The sequence below is a fragment of the Sinocyclocheilus anshuiensis genome, unplaced genomic scaffold, assembly GCF_001515605.1.
Source record: "Sinocyclocheilus anshuiensis isolate Anshui unplaced genomic scaffold, SAMN03320099.WGS_v1.1 scaffold477, whole genome shotgun sequence".
NCBI lineage: Eukaryota > Metazoa > Chordata > Actinopteri > Cypriniformes > Cyprinidae > Sinocyclocheilus > Sinocyclocheilus anshuiensis.
This window is the reverse complement of record NW_015536549.1, coordinates 1,215,597-1,240,022: the sequence shown is the minus strand read 5'-3', so window position 1 is coordinate 1,240,022 and position 24,426 is coordinate 1,215,597. Positions and strand designations below refer to the sequence as shown.

The 24,426-nt window shown below is 37.7% G+C and overlaps 2 protein-coding genes across 3 annotated transcripts in view; one reads left to right on the top strand and one right to left on the bottom strand.

Moving 5' to 3' along the window:
• The window catches only part of LOC107699431 (breast cancer anti-estrogen resistance protein 3-like), a 55,521-nt gene extending 46,885 nt beyond the window's left edge, over positions 1 to 8,636 (top strand). Inside the window, exons 5-13 of the mRNA XM_016500691.1 lie at positions 464 to 465; positions 1,456 to 1,893; positions 3,006 to 3,106; positions 3,592 to 4,304; positions 6,133 to 6,248; positions 6,471 to 6,642; positions 6,768 to 6,879; positions 6,953 to 7,159; positions 7,809 to 8,636. Coding sequence (XP_016356177.1) covers positions 464 to 465; positions 1,456 to 1,893; positions 3,006 to 3,106; positions 3,592 to 4,304; positions 6,133 to 6,248; positions 6,471 to 6,642; positions 6,768 to 6,879; positions 6,953 to 7,159; positions 7,809 to 7,984 — 2,037 coding nt within the window. The 3' untranslated portion in view covers positions 7,985 to 8,636. The remainder of the gene's footprint in view (positions 1 to 463; positions 466 to 1,455; positions 1,894 to 3,005; positions 3,107 to 3,591; positions 4,305 to 6,132; positions 6,249 to 6,470; positions 6,643 to 6,767; positions 6,880 to 6,952; positions 7,160 to 7,808) is intronic.
• Positions 8,637 to 9,339: 703 nt separating this feature from the next.
• Positions 9,340 to 24,426, bottom strand: part of fnbp1l (formin binding protein 1-like) — a 60,445-nt gene continuing 45,358 nt past the window's right edge. The window contains exons 4-15 of one of the 2 annotated variants that reach the window (XM_016500643.1): positions 22,560 to 22,707; positions 22,396 to 22,458; positions 20,992 to 21,096; positions 20,673 to 20,801; positions 19,984 to 20,130; positions 17,668 to 17,871; positions 14,277 to 14,386; positions 13,792 to 13,924; positions 13,404 to 13,498; positions 12,445 to 12,587; positions 11,490 to 11,648; positions 9,340 to 10,717 (exon numbers count right to left, since the gene is read on the bottom strand). In XM_016500643.1, coding sequence (XP_016356129.1) covers positions 10,710 to 10,717; positions 11,490 to 11,648; positions 12,445 to 12,587; positions 13,404 to 13,498; positions 13,792 to 13,924; positions 14,277 to 14,386; positions 17,668 to 17,871; positions 19,984 to 20,130; positions 20,673 to 20,801; positions 20,992 to 21,096; positions 22,396 to 22,458; positions 22,560 to 22,707 — 1,444 coding nt within the window. In that variant the 3' untranslated portion in view covers positions 9,340 to 10,709. Of the gene's footprint in view, positions 10,718 to 10,842; positions 11,649 to 12,444; positions 12,588 to 13,403; positions 13,499 to 13,791; positions 13,925 to 14,276; positions 14,387 to 17,667; positions 17,872 to 19,983; positions 20,131 to 20,672; positions 20,802 to 20,991; positions 21,097 to 22,395; positions 22,459 to 22,559; positions 22,708 to 24,426 lie in introns of those variants that run through there. The other variant, XM_016500639.1, reaches the window with a different exon arrangement.

Sequence of the window (24,426 nt, the reverse complement as noted above, 5' to 3'; positions counted from 1 at the left end):
ATGGAAGGGCTATGGTGTATTTAAGAGCCTATTTAATGGTTGATCAACGCTTGTTCTGAACTGGTTTACAGGCGCCAAACCTGTCCAGAACAAGAAAAACCACTTTCACACCCAGACTTCATCCATGATCAAGGAAAAAAAACATTTCACTGAAACGAAACACTAAATGTGGAGTCCGAACTGAATGCTAGAATGTAGTCCGCTCCGCAAGACCTCAGAATATTCTGGGTGGTTCATTAACACCGAGCTTTATTCAAAAACAGCCGTCAACAGTTTCTCATCATGTCAAACATCAGTGCTGACAGCTACAGATCCGCTCTTATGAAAACCGTGTACCCTGGCTCCTCTTTCCCATGCCTTTTTGCAAGATATGCCCCTGAAACTGACAACTCATCCATCAACAATTGTAGCAGAGCAAGAGTGGTTAATATAGTGATGAAGCATGACTGCTATTTGACCCGAGGTGTATTTATTTAAAGGCATCATATGATCAGAGCTACCAACATCCAGAGTCAGGCTGCTGCTTACACCACATATATACCAGTCACAATGGAATAAACCTATTCATCATGGCTCAACACAACTTATGAATGACCTTAGAATATAGTTCATCGGGTTCATGAGTAAGACAAACTCCTACAGCTAACACAATGAATAAAAAGGTGCCCTTAAATAAAGCATTTTTGTGGGGATTCATTCTCTACAATTACACTATATTATCCATCAGCACTGTTAAGAGGAATCAGCAGTGCGTCTGATTCATTGGAGTGGTCCTTGGATCACTACACACCCTGTGGTTATCACAAAACCCCTGACAGCAAGTGTGCTGCACTACAGCTTGTGTTTACCCATGAGTCTTTCAGCTGGACGAGTCTGACCTGCTCGGCTCAAGTTAATCAAACAAACTACAGACAAGGGAAGAGGAAAGACAAGCACTTACCGATTTGACATGCATCTCTTTATGACCAGCGGTGTGAAATGACCTGTGCTTGATTTCAAAAGTGTTTCCTGTAAATGTATTTTATTTGTCACTGTGGAAAAAAAGATGAATACTTAATAATAGATGACAAGGCAGGCAGCAACCTGTGGAAAGATGCATATTTGGACAAACACATAGCATTGCCGTAACTATCTGAGCATTGCTGTATAGTGAACTCTAAGCTTTTTAGCTGCTGTTTTATACCATAAGAAAGCCTGAGAATAGCTGTTTAGCACAACGTCATAAAAAAACCCCAGCCATAAACACTCAATTCTAATCACACGTAATGACTCTTTTCCTGGTGCCACTGCCGCCCCACTGCACCAAACACACATGCTAACAGATTTATTAGTGTTTGATCTTTTCATGAGCACCTAGTAAGAAGTAATATGAAAAAATGACATGTAAACTTACTTTAATCTAATCTTCTCATATAAAATAAAAACTAAAGACATGATGATATATTAAAAACAAAGGAAACACATAAAAATTCAGAGAGATGGAGACTTTCTGATCCGAGACTCGCTGTCCAGCCCGGGAAACTACGTTCTGACCTGCCAGTGGAAGAACACCCCTCAACACTTCAAAATCAACAAACGGGTAGTAGCCATGAACGAGGCCTACTCACGTGTTCAGTACCTGTTTGAGAAGGAGGGATTTGACAGCGTCCCTGCGTTGGTGCGATACTACGTAGGCAACCGTGAGCCGGTATCTGAGGTTGTCGGAGCGATTATCTTTCAGCCAATCAACAGAGCTCTGCCTCTGAGATGCCTGGAGGAGAAATACGGAGTTGGATCTATACGTGTAGAGGCGGGATACTCCGAGAGAAAGAGCCTGACTTCCAAACGGTTAAGTCTGAATATCATGAACGGACACACCCAGGATCACACCCTCAGCCGTGGGAACCTCCTCAGGTGAGAGAAAGACTATCCTAAGGCACTTGACACTATTATGCATTGCCACACTTTACCGCCAAGAAGTAATATTCTGGAATTCTTTTTAATCATATATTTGAGAAAATAAGAGAGATTAATTATTTTACCCGTTAAAGGATTGATAAATTAATAATTAAAAATTCTAGTTTTAAAACAGTTTGTATAATGTGGCTTTTTCATAATCTGTATTTAGGCTTTTTTTTCCCCCCATGTAATTTGTAATGCATGTAATTTACCTGTCCCCAAAAAAAGAGAGGCCAATAATTAATTCCTTTCATATTTTCAACACTTGGCTAGAAAGTAAATCACAGAGATTTAGCTCACGTGATTCAGTTGAGCTATTTCAAGTAAAAGGAAACTTATCTGTGGTTTGACTGTCCATCTTGAACTAGAAATAGAAAAGAAGCATTAAAATAAGCAATACTTGTAATACAATTTAATTAAACTGGCATTATATAATTGGGGTCTACTTTGAAAAGAGACAAGTCATGAATTTACATATTAACCTCAAACCTTTACAATAAAACCTATATAATTTTGTCAATACTTATTGGGACTTGTAGTGTAATTCAGAAACTCCATCTCTTGGAAATCCTTGACAGGTTTGCTCATAAAGACCCGACAGGACGTAAACAAGGCATTTTTCAAGCTTGTAAATTAGGAAAATAGCAGGCATTACTTTTGTAATATTGATTAAATTTGTATTATTTATGTGGAACTATTTACATGTTCAATTATTCAGTCCTACGATGTGACAGCTCCACGTTAATATAAATAGTTTTTTAGCATCAATAAGCATAAATGAAGTGAAAGTTCTACTTATTTGTGCAGATTCAGCACATGGGAGTCTAACTTTTCAAAACAATGTGTCAAAATAGCTTATTAACTTAGCAATTTAAAAATGGTATTAAAATAACTGTGCAGGTTGCCTAACATTAATTGAGAGACTGCACTGAATTTGTACTTTTAAAAATTCATGCCATGCAGCAGGATCTTTGAAATGAACTCAGTTAAAAGTGGTGTAAACTTCATGTCATAGTCCAAAAGACTTTTAGAGAACAAATGAAGTGAGCTGTCTTTCTCCTTCACAGCAACAAAGATAAGTGTGGGAGTCAACCAGCATGTCTAAACCACATTCAGGAGAGGAGGCGGCCACTGAAGACCCATCAGTCGGAGAGCTTTCTCCCTATCGGTGAGTGCCTGTCAGCTCTCATCCTCATCGATACCCCGTCACGCCTCCAACCCTTCAGTGATAACAAGTCTGACAGCCCTGAAAACCAGTCATTCACTTTGTGTCAAAGAGAAAGTGAAGCTAACATTTCCGCCTTTGAAATTCACTTTGGGTTACTGAACGTTAAATGTGTGAAATGAGACGCGGGATTGAAATGCAAAATAAAATGTTTTGTTGAAGAGGCTCTGTGGAGAAGAATGAAAGTGGGGCTGGAGATAATTTATGCCTGTGTCAGTGGAATAAATATGGTTATGCAAAAAATGCAGCTCTGCTGTCCATTTCAGAAAGCAGAGTGCTGAATCTGCTTTGCCGTGCAGAATGCCAAAAGAAAACTTTGCAGCTTTGAATTTAACTTCCTTTTTTACCATGTCCATCTACAACATCCTGTCTACTTTAATGAATAAATAGCTGATATCATGCATATGAACGTACGCCTTTGCTTTCAGGCTGTAGGCCCCAGGCTCAGGTTCAGCATATGGAGCACCAGCCGTGCCCCAAATCCCCAGTTTTCCGCACAGGAAGCGAGCCAGCTCTGAGCCCCACAGTGTCACGCAGAATGGCCTTTGACACCCATCCTGGCGAGGCCATTCGTGGATCTGACAGCCAGCTGTGTCCCAAACCGCCCCCTAAACCCAGCAAGGTTCCCTCTATGAGAGTATCCTGCACCCCAGGCCTGAAGACCCTCTCCCCATCTGTCCCCCCAGTAAAGCCTCATAAACATCAACCTTCATCCCAGCAACAGCAGCAGTCGGGCAGTCCAGAACTAAGCTACTGTGAACTGAGTCCATGCAGCCCTGCTGACTGGGAAAAGATGAATAGCTCACAGGCTAACGGCTATGTGGAGAGGCTAAAGACTGAGGAGGAGTTAAGGAGAAGTGATAGTAGTGTTAAACTAGACCGTAGCTCCTACCATAATGCCATCGAGGCCCTAAACAACGACAGTGAGGAGGATGTGGATAAAGAACGGGATTGCAAGAAAGGCTTCCAAAGACCTGTGTTTGAAACTGAATCAGCGTTCAAACCTGGTGACATCAACTTCCGGCTTCTACCAGTGGAGAACAAGCCACTGGAGATGACCGTGCTGAAGAAAGCCAAAGAGCTGTTCGTCAGTCAGGATCCAAAGACCATCGCCAAACACATCCTGAAAGCAGACTGTCAGGTAATATTAATTATAAGCCTCTGAAGTCAACATAAATTCTAAATTTGTTATATTAATATTGATTCTTTTCAATTCATCGGCATTAAAGGGGTCATATGATGCTGTTAAAAAGAACATTATTTTGTGTATTTGGTGTAATGAAATGTGTTTATGCGGTTTAAGGTTCAAAAAACACATTATTTTCCACATACTGTACATTATTGTTTCTCCTCTATGCCCCGCCTTTCTGAAATGCGTCGATTTTTACAAAGCTCATCAGAATCAGAATCAGATTCGGTCTGAAAAAGCGAGGTGTGCTCTGATTGGCCAGCTATCCAGTGCGTTGGCCAAATTCCTCAAGCGTGTGACGGAAATGTTACGTCCCTTACCATATTGTGATGCCTGCGGCAACCACATGTGACGACCCTGGGCTGGACTCCGCTTCGTCCACGGTGAAAGCCGATCCGGCGATCGACAGCGTGAAGTTGAAGTATTTCCTCAGCGACCAGCACGGATCAGCTCCAGGCATGACGAAGCGATATCGTCCTCTTTTGGAAGACCAAACAAAGTAGTTTCACTTTCACAACGAAGCACACAGCGCCTTCACGACATGGCGGCGGCGGCAACAATACTACAGCGAGAATAAAAGTTACGCCTTCTTTATTTGCGTGAACATTTGGGCGGCATTATGCAAATCTTCCCAGATAGTGACGTAGATGTGGGGGCGTGTTAGAATGAGCCGTTTTAGGTAGGTGTGGCTGACTCTTAACTTTTATAAAGAATATCTCTTTGGATTTGAGACTTTAGTCTTTGCAACTTTACAGCTCTTCTATATGCACCAAGAGCTTGTAACACTCCAAAGAGAAAGGAAAAATTTATTAAATCATATGACCCCTTTAATGCATTAGGTATCATGAACTAACGTTGAAAAACAATTTGAAACTGCATTTATTAATGTAGGTTCATGTTAATTTATAAATATGCCATTACTCATTGTAAATGTGTTTGTTGCTGATACATTAATATAAATCTCTACAACTTGAAATGCTAAAAAGGTGCTATATTTGTAGAAATTAACTGTATATTTAAATGTAATAGTTCATGAGACCTTATGGATTAACTAAACTGGACCTTCCAAATAGCTAATTAGGATTTGTTTAAGGCAACTATTACTGTTTATGTAGCTTAAATGGCAATATTTAACAGGTAATTTTAAGCCTTAATTAAATATAATTATATACAAACTTTTTATATTATATAAAAAATATAAATATTATATAATATTTTATATATTATATAATTATATAAAAAAGTTTTTGAAAGAAGTCTCTTCTTGCAATGCTCACCAAGGCTGCATTAATTTGATCAAAAATACAGTAAAAACAGCAATATTATGATATATTACAATTTAAAACAACTGCTTTCTATTTTAAAATATGTGAAAAAATGTGTGAATATTTTTCTGTGGAAAATGTGATACATTTACATGATCAATAGAAAGTTCATTATACTATATTATATACATTATAATTATCTTTACTGTCACTTTTGATCAATGAATGCATCTTGGTTGAATAAAAGTATGACTTTCTTAAAAAATATATTACAGACTCCAATTTTAACAGTAGTGCACACATTACAAAAGCTAATATTTACATGGAAATCCTAAATAGTCTCTATAAGATATAATACACCGCTTATTCATCACAGATTGTTTATCGGATAGCTTTCGGTTTCGACAAAAACAGTCGATCCATCCACAGCCCAAATTTAGCTTAGCTTCTGTGCAATACTTTTCTATTCTGGATGTTAATTCCTTTGATGCAAACGCTTTGTGTACATGCTACAGGTTGCTAGGATATTAAATGTTTCTGAGGAGGTGAAAGGTCAAATGGGTGTGACCTCTGGGCTGGAGCTGGTGACCCTTCCTCATGGGAGACAGCTGCGGCAGGACCTCATGGAAAGGTAAACAGATGCTGTCAACACATGATCTATTAAGCAGATTTATGATGACTCATAAGGGCGGACAACTCTTTCAGAGAATATTAACTCTTACATATGCTAAACAGTCTAAACAGAGGCTTTTTTGCCGACAGTCCTGTAGTAACATTCACAGACAGTAATTTGCCGTATCCAGAGTCTTGTAGGCCACACATTTAACATGCATGGCTGGTTCTTTTTAAACAGGCATAACACTATGGCGATTGGAGTTGCTGTGGATATCCTGGGGTGTACAGGAAGTCTGGAGGAGAGAGCAGCCACACTAAACCGGATCATTCTGGTCGCTCTGGAGCTGAAAGACTCCATGGGAGATCTTTATGCCTTTTCCTCCATAATGAAAGCACTGGACATGCCTCAGGTACCCAGCAGCTCCTTCTAGCTGCCCCTTTCGCTTGACTTGAGCTAGAGACTTTTCTCCCCCTCAGTGTGTGGTCAAGTGTAGGAAACATGCTTTAATGTGTGTGAACTTTGTTGTATAAACAGATTACCAGACTGGATCATACGTGGACTAGTTTGCGAAGAAAATATACACAGACTGCCATTATTTATGAGAAATCTTTGAAACCATTCTACAAAGGACTTTATGAAAGAAGTGGTGAGTTTCTGAACATATTTAAAATGCCCTTCATAGGTCACCTTTAGTTAAGTCCTTGTTCTTGTCTTTCCAGCTGAAGTCCCACTGAGCAATGCCAGTGTTCCGCTGCTAATGCCGCTGCTCACCTTGATGGAGAGGCCTGCGGTCACCTTTGAGGGTATGGACGCCTGGGAGAACAACGACCAAGGCTGTGAAATCATGTTCCGGCACTTGGAAGGAGCTCGTGCTGTTGCACGCAATGCGGACACATACAGCTGCAACGCACAGCGGATCCTCCAGGGTAAGACAAGGACATTATAACAGTCATTTCAGGAGTAACATGGTGCTTTAACTTGAGGGAATTGGTGAGCCAAACACATTTAGGTGATAGAAAATTCATACGTCATTGGATTTGCAATAAAACTGTTCAGGTCATAGTCATAAAATCCAGAAGAAAATCTGCATTCAAATCATGGGTTCCCTCAGGAAGTTAAAAGGCCTGGTTACCAAAACAAGCACACAGCGAGACCAATGTAGTCTGATTCACAAACTAACGAGCTGGTTCAAAAGAATCACTCAAAAAGACTCTCCAACAGTCTAAGAAATCCTTTAGAGCAGTTACTAACAGTTATCATGATTCACCTACTGAACAAGTTATCATTCCTTTAGTCATGTCTGGCTCACAATGAAAGAACTACTACAGTGATATGTACTGAAAGAAAGAAAGAAAGTTACATTTTACAATTTGGTATCTTTAACAATGAACAATGCTCAGCATTTATTAACTGAGGTTAATCTCTATATACTAATACATTTTTAACATTTAAAATATTCTCATTTAACATTAGCTAAAGTATGAACATCTATTGCATTAAATGACAATAAATTGAAACTTATTGTACAGCGTTGCCAACAATCATTCTTTAAATGATATTTGACTCTCTCGCCAGGATTCCAACCTAATGATGACATGTTGGAGATCTTGAGGACTGATTTCCAGTTGCGTCTGCTATGGGGCAGCAGGGGGGCAGCTGTGGACCAGACAGAGCGATACGACAAATTCAAACTCATCCTTATGGCCCTGTCCAGAAAACTAGAGCCTCCAGTCAAACACACAGAACTCTGAAAAACCAGACACTTTATATACATATTAGACTCTCTGAACCTCTCTGTGGAGTCAAGTCAGGTCAAAGATTACCTGCATCTGAAAAAGGATGTTCTCCAACAGAATGTGAGCTTCGAAAGATCACATGCAGATTACAAGTCAGAAGCCATTCATGAGCACAAATGGCACTTGACTATGGAGAGCTACTTTGTTCCATATGCACTTTCCAGAGGTGTGCAGTGCTCCACACTTATGAAATGGGCAGGTACCAGTTTTATCTTCAAGAAAAGAAGGAAGGGTACGTAGAATTTATCTAATGGCCAACATATCATCCACACAAAGCAATACAGATACCGCTGGAGGCAGAGAGAACACTTCATGAGAGGTGTATGGATGTGCTCAATCATTTGACACATGAAGTGATGGATAAGAGAGGACTGAGATGATGGACTACACCTTCAAGACAAATTTGCAGCTCTATGAAGGAACATGAGGTAGTAATGTTTGTACAATTAGAAATATCATGAAGCCCATTGGTCAAAGCAGTGTTGATAATTTTTAAAAATACCACATGGAAAAAGATGTACATAATCATCACTATAGTGTACGCATGCAAATGCTAGTTTGTGTAATATATTGTATTATTGACCTGTAAATAGTCACCCATAAATGAAATATTCTGAAAATATTGAATAAATATCTAATAAATGCTTTTTAATTGTTACACATTTTTTCTCATATGTGTTATACTGTATAAGGATCAGTAAGATTTTTTTAATTCTGCAAGGATGTGTTAAATTGATTTAAAGTATAACTGAATTTTTTCTAATTAAAGATTTCTATTTTAAATAAATGCTGTTCTTTCTATTAATCAAAGAATGTATCACAATTTCCACAAAAATATTAAGCAGAAAGAAATGTTTCTTGAGCACGAAATAAAAATATCGGAATGATTTCTGAAGGATCATGTGACACTGAAGACTGGAGTCATGGCTGCTGAAAATTCAGCTTTGCCATTAATGGAAAAGATTACATTTTAAAATATATTAAAATGCAAAACAGTTCTTCTATATTGTAATTATATTTCACAATTGTATGGTTTTTCCTGCATTTTAATCAAATAAATGCAGCCCTGGTGAGCCTAAAACATTAGATATCTGGTTAAAAACATAAAACAAAAAATCTTACTGACCCCAAACTTTTGAAACTTTTTGAATCTACAACCCATGATGCACTGCACATACATTATTTGCAGGTTAGAAACCTTGGCTGCTGAAAAAACAAGCAATCGTGACTAAATTCATTGTATGCAGTAGGAATATAAAATACATCAATCTAAACAGAGTGAAGAACTCCAAGAAATGAAAGTCGGGATGAACGAGACAGACATAGGTATTTATTTCTCGGTTGCTCTTGCTCCAACACAATCCCCAGTATATAGTGGTCAACGCTGTCTTACTGTACAACACATTCACACAAAAGGAAGCATTCACATCAGACATCATTCACTCCCTAATATTCCAATTCAAATGCAACAGGGTAAAAAGTGCATCGGTTAAGACCAGGCTCCTATTGAAAACAGAGTTCAGACAGGAAGAAAAACTGGTTACAAAGCGATTACGGCACGGTTCTTAAAAGTAAAGCCTGAAAGTCACTCACTCGGTTAAAAAAAAAAAAGCCACGATAAAAACATTCATTCTGAATTTAAAGATGTTAATACATACAGTTTAATGATAAAAACTAACTAGGTATATACATATGCGAATATGCATCCATATGCACACACAGTTTTATATTTAAGAATCACATTCACAAATAGACGCACTTGAGATCAGATTCTGGAGACATGTGGTCCCTTGTTAGGAGGCAGTGAGCATGTTCTTTTAGCACATGTGACATCAGGAGCTGAACGAGAAATGGAGAAAGCACCGCAGAGAGCTGGCAGCCCAAGAACAAGCACTTTTTTTGGGCACTGAGGGTCAGATAGACCCCTATAGGCCTTTAGTTTCCACACAGAGGCCTGTAATTAAGGCAGAGATGATGGTTGGTGTTCAGAGGTCCTCGCTGGCGTCTCTCTGCTTGTTTTATAAGGTGTTGGGTCCCCTTGCTGGTCAAATGCAGAACTGCATCAGGCTCCTTCCAGCCTCCAGACTAAGCAAAAGGGGGCGGGGCCAGTGGGTGGATGTTGCTGTGGGGACTGTTGCATTGGCTACTGAAGCACCATGCTTCCTCTACTCTGATTGGTCATGCTTTTGAGACTTACATCATGGTTAACATGGAATGCATCAAAGAGGAAATGTAGTCGAAAGCGAAAAGTCAACGGAAACAGACAAACAAGTGGTTGGGATAATAAGTGGTTAAATCCTAATAAGGGGTCAATTGGTCAGAACGGAATGAGGAATGAAAGGCTGCTGGATCATGCAGGTGCATGTTATGATGAACATGAGATGACGGTACAGACAGACATTCCGCTTAATATGTTAGTGCCAGGCAACGACTCTTTTTGGGTTCTCCGTTATTGCTCAAGTGCGTCTTTCCCCGTTCTCCCATGCCCTCCCAGCACACCCTGATATTCCCTGGAACGTCTGCTGCAATGGAATGATGTTAATGGCCATGACATAAACAGCATGCAAACATGCAACCTGCCCCAACACAATCTTGGTCTTAAATTTTCCCCACCGCCCCACTAACAGACCCACAGCAGTGAGTCCCATCCACCAAACACCACAGAACCCCACTCATCCCATCAGGAACCTGTAGCCACAGAGAAAAGAGAAGACGGAGTCATTGACAGGTCCACCGACGACAAAGATTGATCAGCGACAGAAGAAAAAGATAGAGGATGCTCGTGAGCCAGCCCAACTGAGTGCTGCTCTGCAATTTTCTTGGATTGTATTTATTATATGCTTTTAATTTCAGGTCACACATGAAAAAGGAACTTGTACCACTACAGGCTTAAACAGAAGAGTAGCACTCGCAGGAAAAGTTGAAATGAAACTGCAGGAAGAACTGCATGAACTGAAAGGTCAGAAGTACATCACTGTATCCTCGTACTGTGATTGGACTGTAGAAACATTGAGGAGATGCTCCAGGAAGAGTGTACTTTAGTTTCAACATGCATAAAACATAAGAGCTGATGACTGAAGTGTGACCGTTTTTCTCATTATTATACTCTCTGAGACACACAGATATTTGAAAAGGAGCTGATACATTTTGTTCAGGTTTGCTCCGATGGTATAAAACTGATTAAAAACAGTGCATTAAGCACAAATTAAAAATGATATTAAAGCAATACAAATCTCTACAATTCTACAGATTGATCTGCTGCAGCAGTGCAGAGGAAATAGTCACTTTTAGAGTGTGTCAGTGTGTGTTTGTCCTTGGGCTCACATGGTGAACAAAGGCATATGGCAGTCAGCCGAGCTGCACTTGATGAGTCACGGTAAATCTGACACACGCTCCCCCATGTGTGATGTCATGACTAGGCGGTGCTGCCGTGGGTGATGTCATATGTAGGTGACCGCACCTTTGCTGTTTTTCTCCAGTGTGATCTCCACGTAGGATGTGGGGATGTAGCCCTCCTCTCCCCCTTGTTTCCGAACCCGTGTCCATCCGTCACCTTTATCTTCCTCTATGACATACAGCACCTCGTTCTCCTTCATTACCAACGTGCCTTCATTGGAGCCTAAGGAACAAACACATTTTTAATACTATAAGAATTTAAGCCACATAAATGAACACAGTAACTATGGCATACTGTTGATTAACACAGAAAATAATTTCAACTTAAAAAGATTTTATTTAGAAGGTGCAAAAGCAGAAATCTTTGTGAATTATTGTGAGTTATTTAGTAGAAAATCTGTCATTGCATTTGTATAGTAATTCGTGTGGGTGGAATTGGTCGATGAAACGGTGCTTTTATGGACATTTATAATTGACGTTATACCGCAAATTCTCTTAAAGAGGTCATTAAATGGAGAATCAAAATTTTCTTGATAGTTACCCATATAAGGGGCTACTCGACAATAAAAACATACTGCAAGTTACAGAAGTCAAATCTAACTCCCCAGTTTAAAACATGAATTTTTCTTTTCCACCCTTCGGAAACCAGGAGAACTGTTACATTGTTTTAATGACGCGTCTGAGTGAAAGATAAAAGTTTTCGTTTGTTCTTCACATTTCACAACAGACTGTCATCTTGAGTATTAAAACCCTTGATATGCTGTAAAGCAGGGCACGCAATATGGTGCAATGAAGTTAGCTAATCACAGCAGTGGCCAATTACTTCCATTTCTGCAAGAGGTAACGGCGCTTCAAAATCAGTGTGTTGCACAGAGAGTGAAAATGAGAATAGAAAATGATCAATTTCTCAAATACTGGACCTTTTTTTAGTGCAAAAAACAAACTAACCTTGAGAAACGTAATATCAAATTTTGAAACTGCATTTCGTGACCCCTTTAAACAAGGAGCTGTTTTTGTACCATCAAAAGAGTAGAGAGCTTTGCAGTGGCCGATGGCAGGGAGAGGATCGTCATCGTCAAACTCATCATCAAATTCATGTGGGTCTGGCTGCGGTGGAGACCGATGCTCCTGACTGTGATCATCTGTGTAACTGCCTTCAGGGCTGAAAGAAAGAAGAAAAGCGTCAATGTTTTAAAGTGGCCTTTATGTTCAGAGGCAGCTGTGTGACGTGTGGAGGTGCAAAGCACTTGAATAGGACTGGAAAGTACGACCGTTTCATAAGACAACCATGCTACATAATGAGAAGCTACTGTGCCATTGATATAACATGTATCTTAGTTTTGCGTACATCAAGATCCAAATAAAAAGAAAATATAATGAGAATAAGTAAATTTGCAGTATTTGCAGTAAGTACACTACTATTCAAAATATGTTTAATGTTTTAAAAAGAAGTCTCTTATGGTCTTATGCTTATACTCTTAAACATTTCTTTGAGCAAAAATACAGTAATATTGTGAAATATTATTACAAATTACAATAAGTTTTATATTGTAATTTATTTTTAATTATTAAATATTCCTGTGATGGCAAAGCTGAATTTTCAGCATCATTACTCCAGTCTTCAGTGTCACGTGATCCTTTAGAAATCATTCTAATATGCTGATTTGGTGCCTTAAGAAACATTTCTTATTATTATGTTGAAAACAGCTGATATTAAATTTTAGTCAATCTGCCCTAGCATTGAAAGATTTATGATCGATATTCCAACTACATGACTACTTGAATTCCACTGCTGTGCCTTTCTACTCATTTATATCTACAAAAATCTTGTAGAACAGCAAGAACAGTTCAACAGCTCTTCTACGCATGGATATACAAACAGTTCAGGGACTCATAAAAGGAATGCTGTATACTAGACATATTATTGTCTATCCTGGCTATCATAAGAATGTAGATAATGTAATCAGGAAATGCAGACCTCTCTCTACCGTGGGGTGCGTGGTGGTTCACATCTGCACTGGACCGTCGCTCACTGCGGGATCCGTGCTTTCCTTCAACCTCTGCTAGCCAACTCTGAGATGGAGAGAGAGTTGGTGAAGTGAGTGAGAGTGAAGAGTGATACAGGTCCAAATATCTTGTACTACTAATGAACAACTGTTAAAACTCCAAGGCTTATTATGAGAAACTTAAAGATAAATTGCATTTCATGTGATGCAGAAACCGCATTATGTCCATTCCTCCACTAGATGGCGCTGACACACAGAGCCGCTCAGCTGTTTTATGTCAAATTTATCTACATGTACATTCCCAGAGGCTGTGCTTCCTTATAAGACTGCAACAATAAGCCGATCCTCTGGGAAGGTTACCTCATTTTTATGGATCTCAGAGCGGAGTTTCTCCATGTTGCATATGGTCTCTGAAATCTTGGGCTGGAGACTTCCAGGATCTCCCATCTGAGGATTCTTTTCATAGACATCCTTCATTTTGTTAAGAGCATCTCTGTGATAAAGACAATTATGATTTTGAGATATTATTCTCTATCCATTTAATAGGTTTTAAACAGTTTAAACCGTGAGCATGCATGGCTGCAAACAGAAAAATAAATAAATAAATACATACAGGAAAAAGTAACTAAAATAATAATAATAATAATAATTTACTAAAATAAATACATTAATATAAATGAATATGTTATTATAAATAAATAAGTAAATTCAGTTTTTTCTGCCAATAGAAAATTCAGCCAATAGAAAGTTTTTTCTCAGCAAGAAAAAAATTCTTAAGGCAACACTCAATGCTACATAGAGAAATTATTTAAAAAAAAGGGTGAGTAGCACTCTCCATGGTCTACCTTTGGTCCATTTCTTTCTGCAGTTCTTTATTCAGCTCATCGATCCTCTGTTGAAGTTTTTTGCGTCTCTGTTCAGGGGGAAGGTGGCTGAGATCCTCTAGTGTTGGCGCCTGTACAAATACAGGTTATTGGTTGGAGGCAAAGAATCATCGACAAGCATCCAGTTGCAGTGCACATGGTATAAACAGCCGTTCTTAAGAGAGATGACCTCCCTAGAGCTTAATGAGCCCGTTTGTTTGCATACATTCCAATTTTGCAATTCCACTGAAAGTTTGTAAATATTTAGCCACACTATAAGAAAGACAAAAAGAAAGAACGATGTACAACTTGAGGAAGGAGGGGGTTTCATTGCGGTCATAGCATCCTAGAACTAAACACTCAAACGTCTATTCTTAAACCTCATATCATATATATACTAAAGCAGTCCAAAACACACATTACTTACCAGCTTTAAAGACCACTGAGAGGTTATGGTTACGTCACGCCATTTCAAAAAGAACAAAGACAAATTTCTTATAAACATCAGTCAATCAAATGCATTTTGACTGACGATTTTAGTCACGTTTACACAGAATGGCCCCATCTTATCAGGCATTAGCCAGTAGCTTTAGCTCAGTTCTTGTGAATTTAGCATGGTTAATACCACAAGAAAGACATTTTGGAAGTCTGGTCAAAAACCTGAACCAGCCTGAAACCTCACAACAATCTCATCTTTGTTTTTAATATTTCTGTTTAAGCTAAGTTATAAAGTAGAAGGTAAAAGAAGAAGAGGTAATATCATGGAATTTTGTTTTACAGAAGTAGTCCCTGATGTGGTTTTCAAATAAGTTTATCTGAACTACTAGGAAAAGGTAATCCGTTATGGCAGTTGTCAGTGTGTTAGTCAACACCACAACAGATGATTTAAAAGAAGTAGTTCACTTCCAGAATACAAATTTCCTGCTAATTTTCTCACCCCCATGTCATTCAAGATGTTTATGTCTTTCTGTCTTCAGTCGCAAAGAAATTAAGGTCTTTGAGGAAAACATTCCAGGATTTTTCTCCATAAAATAGACTTCAATGGGACCCAACGGGCTGAAGGTCAAATTGCAGTTTCAATGCATCTTCAAAGGGCTCTACACGGTACCAGCCGAGGAACAGGGGTATTATCTAGCGAAACGATCATAATTTTCTTAAATTTATATACTTTTTAACCACAAATGCTCATCTTGCACTAACTCCGCGATGCGCGTCACGCACGACGTAATCATGCTGGAAAGGTCACGTGCGGTTAGCTCTTCGTCTGTGTACTCCGGTTCAGAAAGGTAGGGTAGGGTGAAAAACTCCATCTCACTTTCTCCTCCAACTTCAAAATCATCTAACATCGTTTTACCTTTGTAAAGGGCATTTGACTTTCTCTGCATGTTCGCTTTGTAAACACTGCATCGGCACTTCTGCCTACGTCAACGTGATTACATAATGCGTGAAGTCAAGCTAGTGCAAGATGAGTATTTGTGGTTGAAAAGTATATACATTTTTATTTTTTTAAGAAAATGATCGTTTCTCTACATAAGACCCTTATTCCTCGGCTGGGATCGTGTAGAGCCCTTTGAAGCTGCATTGAAACTGCAATATGACCTACAGCCCATTGGGTCCCATTGAAGTCCATTTTATGGAAAAAAGATCCTGGAATGTTTTCCTCAAAAACCTTAATTTCGTTGCGAATGAAGACAAAGACATGAACATCTTGGATGACACGGGGGTGAGAAAATTATCAGGAATTTTTTTATCTGGAAGTGAACTACTCCTTTAAATAATGACAGCAATTCAATATTCTTCTATTGTAACTTGAATTTGCAAACATTCAGTAGGTTTGGTGTACAATCATACACACTACTGAAACTTGGCTATATACACCAAGAAAATCTTGAGGAAACAAAGATGGTGCTTGTGAAATTTTAGAATAGCTGTATCCAGTTAAAAGAGCTATTCACAAATATTAAACCTTAGCAAAAACCTCATTGCCTCCTCACCAAACCATATGTGAAGTGTCATCATTTGCTCTGTTGTTTAGATAAGGTCAGACTGTTACAAAGTCTTTTAAGATAATTAAAATGACTTTGATGGGCACTTTTCTACAAAAAGATTCACAATTGGATCTTTCGTGTTTAAAAGATGTTCAAAGGAGAATTATTCAAAACAGTGAATCTCCTAGACTAAACTCAATGTATATCCAGAAGACAATCCTCTCATGTTTGTAAAGTTATTGTGTCCCATCCTCAAGTCTGTTTTAATACATGTTCACCATGACAGCGATTTATAGCATTAAAGTAACTGCAAGTTACTGCAATATTCAAATGAGAGAAACAAGCAACATCAATCATGTAAATGCAAAACTGCAGCATCTACCAAAGAGAGTACAGGCAATGCAACTTGTGTAACTAAAATTACTGTCAGTGTGAACACAGGTATATGGAAAAGAGCTACTATGCTGTATTCTGTAATATGCAAATTTGCATGTGTATAAAAAAAATAAAGCAATAAAAAAACATCCACCCAACACTCCCTCCACCATATTCTGCAGCCTGACGCAAAAATCAAACAAGCATTTAAACCCCACAGCTAAAATTAGGGGCACAGTTCTTTGAACCCAGATAAAGCCTTATTCCTTCACTCAAAAACAATTGTGATTTTTCCTCATGTGCAGGAATGAGCTAAACCTTGGGTGAGAGAAACCGGCCCAAGCATAAGCACTAACGTCATAATCACGGCAAACCCACACACGCCAGTTCCAGGCCGACTCTTACCCCTCTTTTCACAGTTCGGAAGGATGGGATCTTAGATTTTGCATTTCTCATTTCAGATAGATGGTTAGCTATCCGCTCTGTAGAAAATTTAGGAGGGTGGAAATGGCCAGAGGGAAAACTCGGGAGAGAAGGGGGAGGGATGGACGGGGGAATCTGGGACAACAAAGATTTACGGTGAACTACTAACCAAACACAAACAAATGAACATGCAAAACTCATCTAAAATCACTCATCTAGCTAGTTAAATGGCTGAATGAGCAAAGTCTAGCTTGTTAAATGTTGTTTAGAAGCTAGTTTTAACTTTCATTACATCATTTAAATTAAGGGTTTTTAGAAACAAGAACTACTTTCAAGGGAAGGAAAAACGTGAATCCATGTTGTTAAAAAGATATAAAAAGGTTAGGAAGTCTGTAGGTACTGACAGCATAGGTTTGAAAGCAGAAGTTAAAGTTTTACCTAGCCATATAATCCTTTACTGTTCACACAAGCCAAAGCAGAGAGCCTGGATGTCATGCGGGCTTTTAATTTATCACCTATTCTAAGCAAATGAGCCTTAAAATGGAACAGAAAGTTGCTCAGCAATGAAAAGTGTTTGTGAAACTCACCTTCGGTTTCTTCCCAAAAAGCCAGAGTTTGTTTTTGGTCCTGCCAACAGCGTGTTTGGGATCCGCTTTGCCTCCTTCTGTTTTGGGGGTCCCAATGGTGCCATCTGATCCTGTCCGTTGGATGTTCTGACTGAAGTCCTCAAAGGGGAAATCACCCGGGGGTTCAAACCCCGATTTGAATGACTCCACTACAATCCCAGAATCCTGTTGGAAAACAACAACAATATGCTTAACCTTTATATAGAGCCAAGTGCAAGAATTATATACTACCGTTCTAAAGTTTGGAGTATGTAATTTGGAATATATACTTTTATCCAGCAAAGATACATTAAAATGATCAAAAGTGATGGGGAAGACATCTATATTGTTAGAAAAGATTTCGATTTTCTATGAACAGTAAGTACTATAGTGTTGGTAAACTGTGAAATGAGGCATGAGGCATGAGGAAGGATGGTTAGCTGGTCTGAGACGACTATGTGTTTGTCCAGGGTGTGGTACCATTACAAAAGAGCTCTGGCTTCATGTCACCCATTTAACAGCCTCTACGAGCCTCTCTTGACCTCAGCATTCGAGCAGAGGGCATTAGGAAATCCCAAAACAACGTAAGCAAGCTCATAAGTAAAACGGTTATGATCAGAGCCGATTGGTTTGTTGCTGGGCTGGGCAAGTATCGATGAGGGGAAAAGAGGAAAAACATGGGTGACATGCTATTATGAGTGTTACCAAAGAAACAAATCATTTTCGAGTATGAGGATGTGAACAACTCCGAGTAGAATCTTTGAGCTGCCATCCCGAAATTACAGTAATTCACCAAAATGTGAATGCAGCATTATTTCTAGTATAAGACCTGTGCATAAATTAGATGGTCTTAAATCCTAAATTATTTAAGAGACCTGGAGGGGTATCCTAACCTAGTTAGGAGCTGCTAAATGTGTGTTACGAGCACTGAGATCTTGTCTGAATGTCGGTTGGGCTATTAACTCGGTATGCGTTTGCTGGGGCTATTAACACAACTGAGGCTGCACACATAGTTGTTCAAGAAAAATAGTGATCCTCTTTAAAATATAACTTATGATGGAAAACTGGTGAAAAGAAAATTGGCTGGTGGGATGCAGGATTAAGTGTCTGTATTTAAGAAGTCTTAGACTTCACTAAGTTGCTTTTAGTTTCTTCACATACAGCTGAAGTCCTACTTTTGGCTAAGAACTTTGACTCCAAAGTCAAAGTATTTCTTAGAAGTTCTATATCAAACTTTCAAAATTCGGGGTCAATAAGATTTTTTTACTAAGCATATTAGAATGATTTCTGAAGGCTCATGTGACACTGAAGACGAGTAATAGCTGCTGAAAATTCAGATTTGTCATCAAAGGTAAAAACTACATTTTAAAATATATTAAAATGGAACAAAGTTATTTTAAAAAGCAAAATTTCACAATATTAAAAAATATTTGACTGTAGAAAGATCAAATAAATACAGCCTTGTTGCGCAAAAGAGAATTTTCAAAAACATAAAAAAAATATAACAATTTAACCAACACCAAACCTTTGAACAGTAGTGTTCATACAAGACCAGGACAGAAAGAGAAAGAGAGAGGGAGACTAAAACAGGGCAAGATAAAAAAGTAATCAGTGGTTGTGGCGCCACACGCGACCTTTTCATAAGCATCAGCACTGGCGACAGCACTAAGAAAATGAGCAACTTATTTCTCTTATCCTCCCTTGCTCCCAATCATCCACTCCCTCGCTTCCTCCCGCCTACTCGCTGTCTCTGATAATCCCTTTTTTCTATCAAGAAGTGGACCGCAGCTACCAAGGAGATCACAGGTACAAAATGACCTCAGGGAGAAGTATAGTATATTTCCTTAAATTCATAATGGAGCGTAATAAGTTACTTGAGGCAACAAATGGATGAAGCCTGGTTATCAAAGCATGTTAGATGTCATAACTGCACCACCTGGATATAAAATAAATCTTTCTCTGATGAAAATGAAAATGAATCTTGTTCTACTAAACAGAAGTTCAGTAAGATTTTTTTTAAATGTTTTATAAAAGGACTCTCTTATGCTCACCAAGGCTGCATTTATTTGGTCAAAAATACAGTAAAATCAGTAATAATCTGAAATATTATTACAATTTAAATAACTGTTTTTTTTTTAAATTTATTTTAATATATTTTAAAGTATAATTTATTTTTGTTTTTGAACAGCAGTTTTTATATTGTTAATATTTAATTCTAGAATTTATATATATGTTTTACCAGTACGCAATTCTTTTTTGTAGGGATCTTGAACATTTTAATAGCATTTTAGCACTTACCCTACGCTCGTCCACATTTTTAGCGGCAGTCACCATGCCCTCCAAGCATTTTGAGATAATGGGAATGACTCTTCGTTCCACCTCAGCAAAACTCCGGTACATCTCCCCAAGCTTGACCGTCCGCCGTTCATCCATGTCTTGCAGATTCTACAAGCACACAGACACAAAGAGTTCAACTACATACACAAAACTACACTAGACATTTGATTCATTAGATCTTTTCTGTGAGCGGTCGCAAACCAAATGCAATTTATCACAGTGTTATTGTTAACTGAAACTATTAAAAATAGTTAATGTTAACTGAAATAAAGCTGAAATAAAATATAAATATTAGATGAAAAATTTACTTAAAGAAATGTTGCCCTGTCAACTAACTGGAATAAAATAAGTTTAATTACTAAAATTACTAATACTGAAACTGAAAAATAATATTCAGAAATATTAAAAGAAAATAAACATTTAAAAAAAGCACCAAAAATGACTAAAACTTAAATAAAATGAATACTGAAAAAAATAAATCAAAGCTAATTCAAAATATTAATAAATACTATAATAGTATATAAATAATACTAAAATAAGTTTGTTAACAATTTATTCAGTGAGTATAGTCTCTAAAAGCTTAGACTTCAAGAACTTACTAAAAAAATTGAACTGAAATATCAGAAACTACAAATCAGGTATATCATCACCTTGAATATTTGAGGGATGGCCACGTTGAAATGTTTCCACTGTTCAGAGTTAAAGTTTTGCAACTGGGCTGCATACTCGTTCTTGCTCTCCTCTGCCATGTGTTGTCTCAGATACAGCTGGGACTTTGCCTAAGACAGAATGAATGGTCATCTGTATTACTAATACTTCAGGAATACAACTCAGTCAGGACAACTTCCAGTCTTAGGCCAAAAACTGCACTCAAGTACTGTTTTGCAACGTTTTTCCAAATGGTTCAGATAATATTCAGTCAATAACTTTAAGAAGTCATGTAGAGTATATTAGGATCACACAAACTACCTTTTCCACCTCTGACTTTGTGGCGTTGATATCGCTGTCTAGCCTTTCGTAGATGAGCTGTGATTTCTCGGCCTCTTTGCATTCCCGTTCAAACTTCTTTTTACTCTGTAAAATCCATACAGAAAAGGAGACACGTTGTTGGGCTGTCAAAACACACATGACGCATTTCCTGCAACACGACTTGAGCATTGATGATCTTCCTGCGTCAAATAGTCATAAGTGTCATGTTTTGATCAAGTAGCAACATAAATACAGATAAACGTACAAACAAACATCCAAAACAGTACAGAGAGTGAGAGTGCTAATGAAATTTGTGTAACAGCTTCCAAAGCATCTGTGTTTCATTTTGTGACAGTACAAGAACGAGGAATACCTATGTTATTACGACATGGCCATTCTCAATGCCAGATTCAGCTGTTGCTGGCCTTTAGCTGCAGCAACCATAAAGCTGCAAAAATACTCCAGCTGTACAGTCTATGAGAAGCACTGACAGGCAGGAAATGTACAGGATGCAGGAATGCAGTGCAGGGTATGAATTGGAGAGAAAGGGAGAATGGAAAGAGAGAGCTTTATAACATGAATGTGGCGCAGGAAGGTTTCCATTTGTACACTGCCAACAGCCTTTGACACTTTCTTCTGTTTTATACTTGCACATAAACACACACAGATATATCTGGATCTCAGGTCACAGCTGGAGGAGAGGTTGTGAATCAGTCACTTGCACTCAGCCATTGACACAACAGTGCAACTAGCAGACGTACAAACCATCTCAAAAAGGGCTGATGCTATTACAAAATTTCTGTGGTTGCTACCAATATCAGTAAAATTTCACCTTTCTCATATTCAATTTTAAAAACAGCAAAAAATAATACGCCACTGAATATTAAATCAAAAGCATACAGTAAAGCATCCTCCCTGCTTATTACTCTTCAGCTCTTGGTCTGTGAAATGTTGTTTTGTTATGTTTGTTTGTTAATTGTCAATTTTTTTTAAATCTAACTTTGCAAAGCGAACTGGGTTTAAATGAGAATTATTATTATTATTATTATTATCAAAGTATTTAAATAATTATATATATACTGCTTCAGGTATTTCAAATAATTATTTAAAATCATTAATTAATAATTACTTATTGATAAAATGAACAGTTACTAATAAAATAAAGGAAAAAAACAAATTACAGCCAATAAAATAAAAAATAATAATAAAGATGCAAATTAAGTAAACAGTTTTTGAGGTATTAGTAGTATCAAGCAGTCAAACATAAAAAAACTGAACAAAAATTATTACTACTACTACTACTACTATCATGTTTGTCCCAGCTGTTTCAGACATAATTGACTGTTATTTTGTTTTTGTACCAAAGTACCAGTACTTCTGATCTCTAATCTCAAAATGACTCACATTGTCCATGTGTTTCCAGCACTGGTCTAGATACTGTTGGGTCTTTCGTCCCTCCTGGAGATGCTGTTGATCAGACAAGATACAACAATATTTCAAATACAACTTCTTGTATTGAACTTCACCAGAATGTGCAGTTGTCTCAGGTGCATGTATTCGACACTCACATGTTTCCTCTCTGCCTTCAGGTCCTGTGAGTACCTCATCAGCTCCCCATAGACTTTGTGCCCCATCTCCTCGGCAACGACCTCTCGCTGACCTGAGTAGTCATTCAACTCATTCAGTATGGAGTAGAATGACAGACAGGATGTGAACCTGCAGGAAGAAAATATTCAACAATTAAGAAAATGGTAAAAATTATCTGTTTAAATCTTGTTTATTTTTATTGTCATATTAGCATCAATGGCTATTTTCATGGTAAAATCACAGTACACCATTGCAATAAAAACTACATAGGATCTTTCAATTTGCTAAAATATTTAGTTCCATCAAACAAATAAATTTTGCAAGCTTTCTTTTGCTTTTGTTGTCCATAGCACAAAAGTAAAGAATGAGTAACAACATGGTGATAATCTCAAAATGATCTACGTGTCAACCTATTACCATTTAGAAATATTAGTAAACTTTAAAATACCTTATTATGTAATTGTAGGATATCTGAACATCTTGCATTTGAGCTAAAGGCTTACATTCTAATATGGGACATTTTACTGCCTTATTTTTGAGAGATGTCTATGCCCTCATAAAAAATTAAGTGAATTTATCACCAGACACATGCAGCTTCTCTTCAAGTTGCCGTCATGGGTCCTGGGGGCCGGCAGACTCTATCTGTATGTTGATATTGACTAAAGGTCAGTCTGCAAGGCATGACTAGCTCACTATATTAAAAATCCCCTCTTACACACACACACACAAAGCTGCTCATCTCTCCTCTTTAAGCATGTGTGTGTATTGGGAGGGCAGGACAGAGATTTTTTGTCAAAAAAGCAAATGTCCCCCACCTCCAGGATTGAGTTCTAATCGGCGGGCTGTCTCTACACTACACGAGGAATGTCCTGGGACAAAAACTGGGAGAAATTATGCCTATCTAACGGAATTCATTACGGGATATGGGAGGATCTGGAGCTGACACCCAGCATATACTCCCCGGTTTCTGCTTTCAACCTAAATCTACAGCCAACAGGGAAGAAACATGCTGCTTAGGACAGTAACTGCAGCCTAAACATACAATGAAATAATATCATGATTTCAACTTTAAAGAATTAATGGTAGCTCAAACTTAAATGTTTTTATTTCCAGCTTTTAATTTCCACTTTTGTCATTTATTATTATTATTATATTTTTTAATTATTATTATTTTTTTTTAAGTATTATCACTGTAGATTAATTTATCTTTCTTTCAGTTGTAATTTCAGTTCAGTAATTTATATGAGCAATATCGCTCGAGTACGAGACTGATATTGCGTTTATACTAGGGATGCTCCGATCTACCTTTTTCGCCTCCGATACTGATTCCGATACCTAGGGTTCGGTATTGGCCAATAACGATCTGATACCAGTGAAGTTTTTTTCCCTCATTTAAATAAATGTAGAATTTATATATCTCTGTGTGTGGAACTGATAATCATTCTTTCACAATCTACTAGATACAGACTACTTCATTATAAAGAAAAATAAAATAAACAAATATGAAAATATATAGGCCTATGTATATTTATAATCTATGACAAAAATGTATCAAACTAGGTTTGTGGATAATTCGTCAGCAAAAGTTATTCTAGAAAAATCAGTGCACAATATAAATATTATATATATATATATATATATATATATATATATATATACACACACACACGCACATACAGTCGAGGTCAAAATTATTGGCACCCTTGGTAAATATGATCAAAGGCGGCTATGAAAATAAATGTGCATTGTTAATCATTTTGATCTTTTATTACAAAAATTCACATAAATCTAACCTTTCATTGGAGAATAAGAATTTAAAATGGGGGGAAATATTATGACATAAATGTT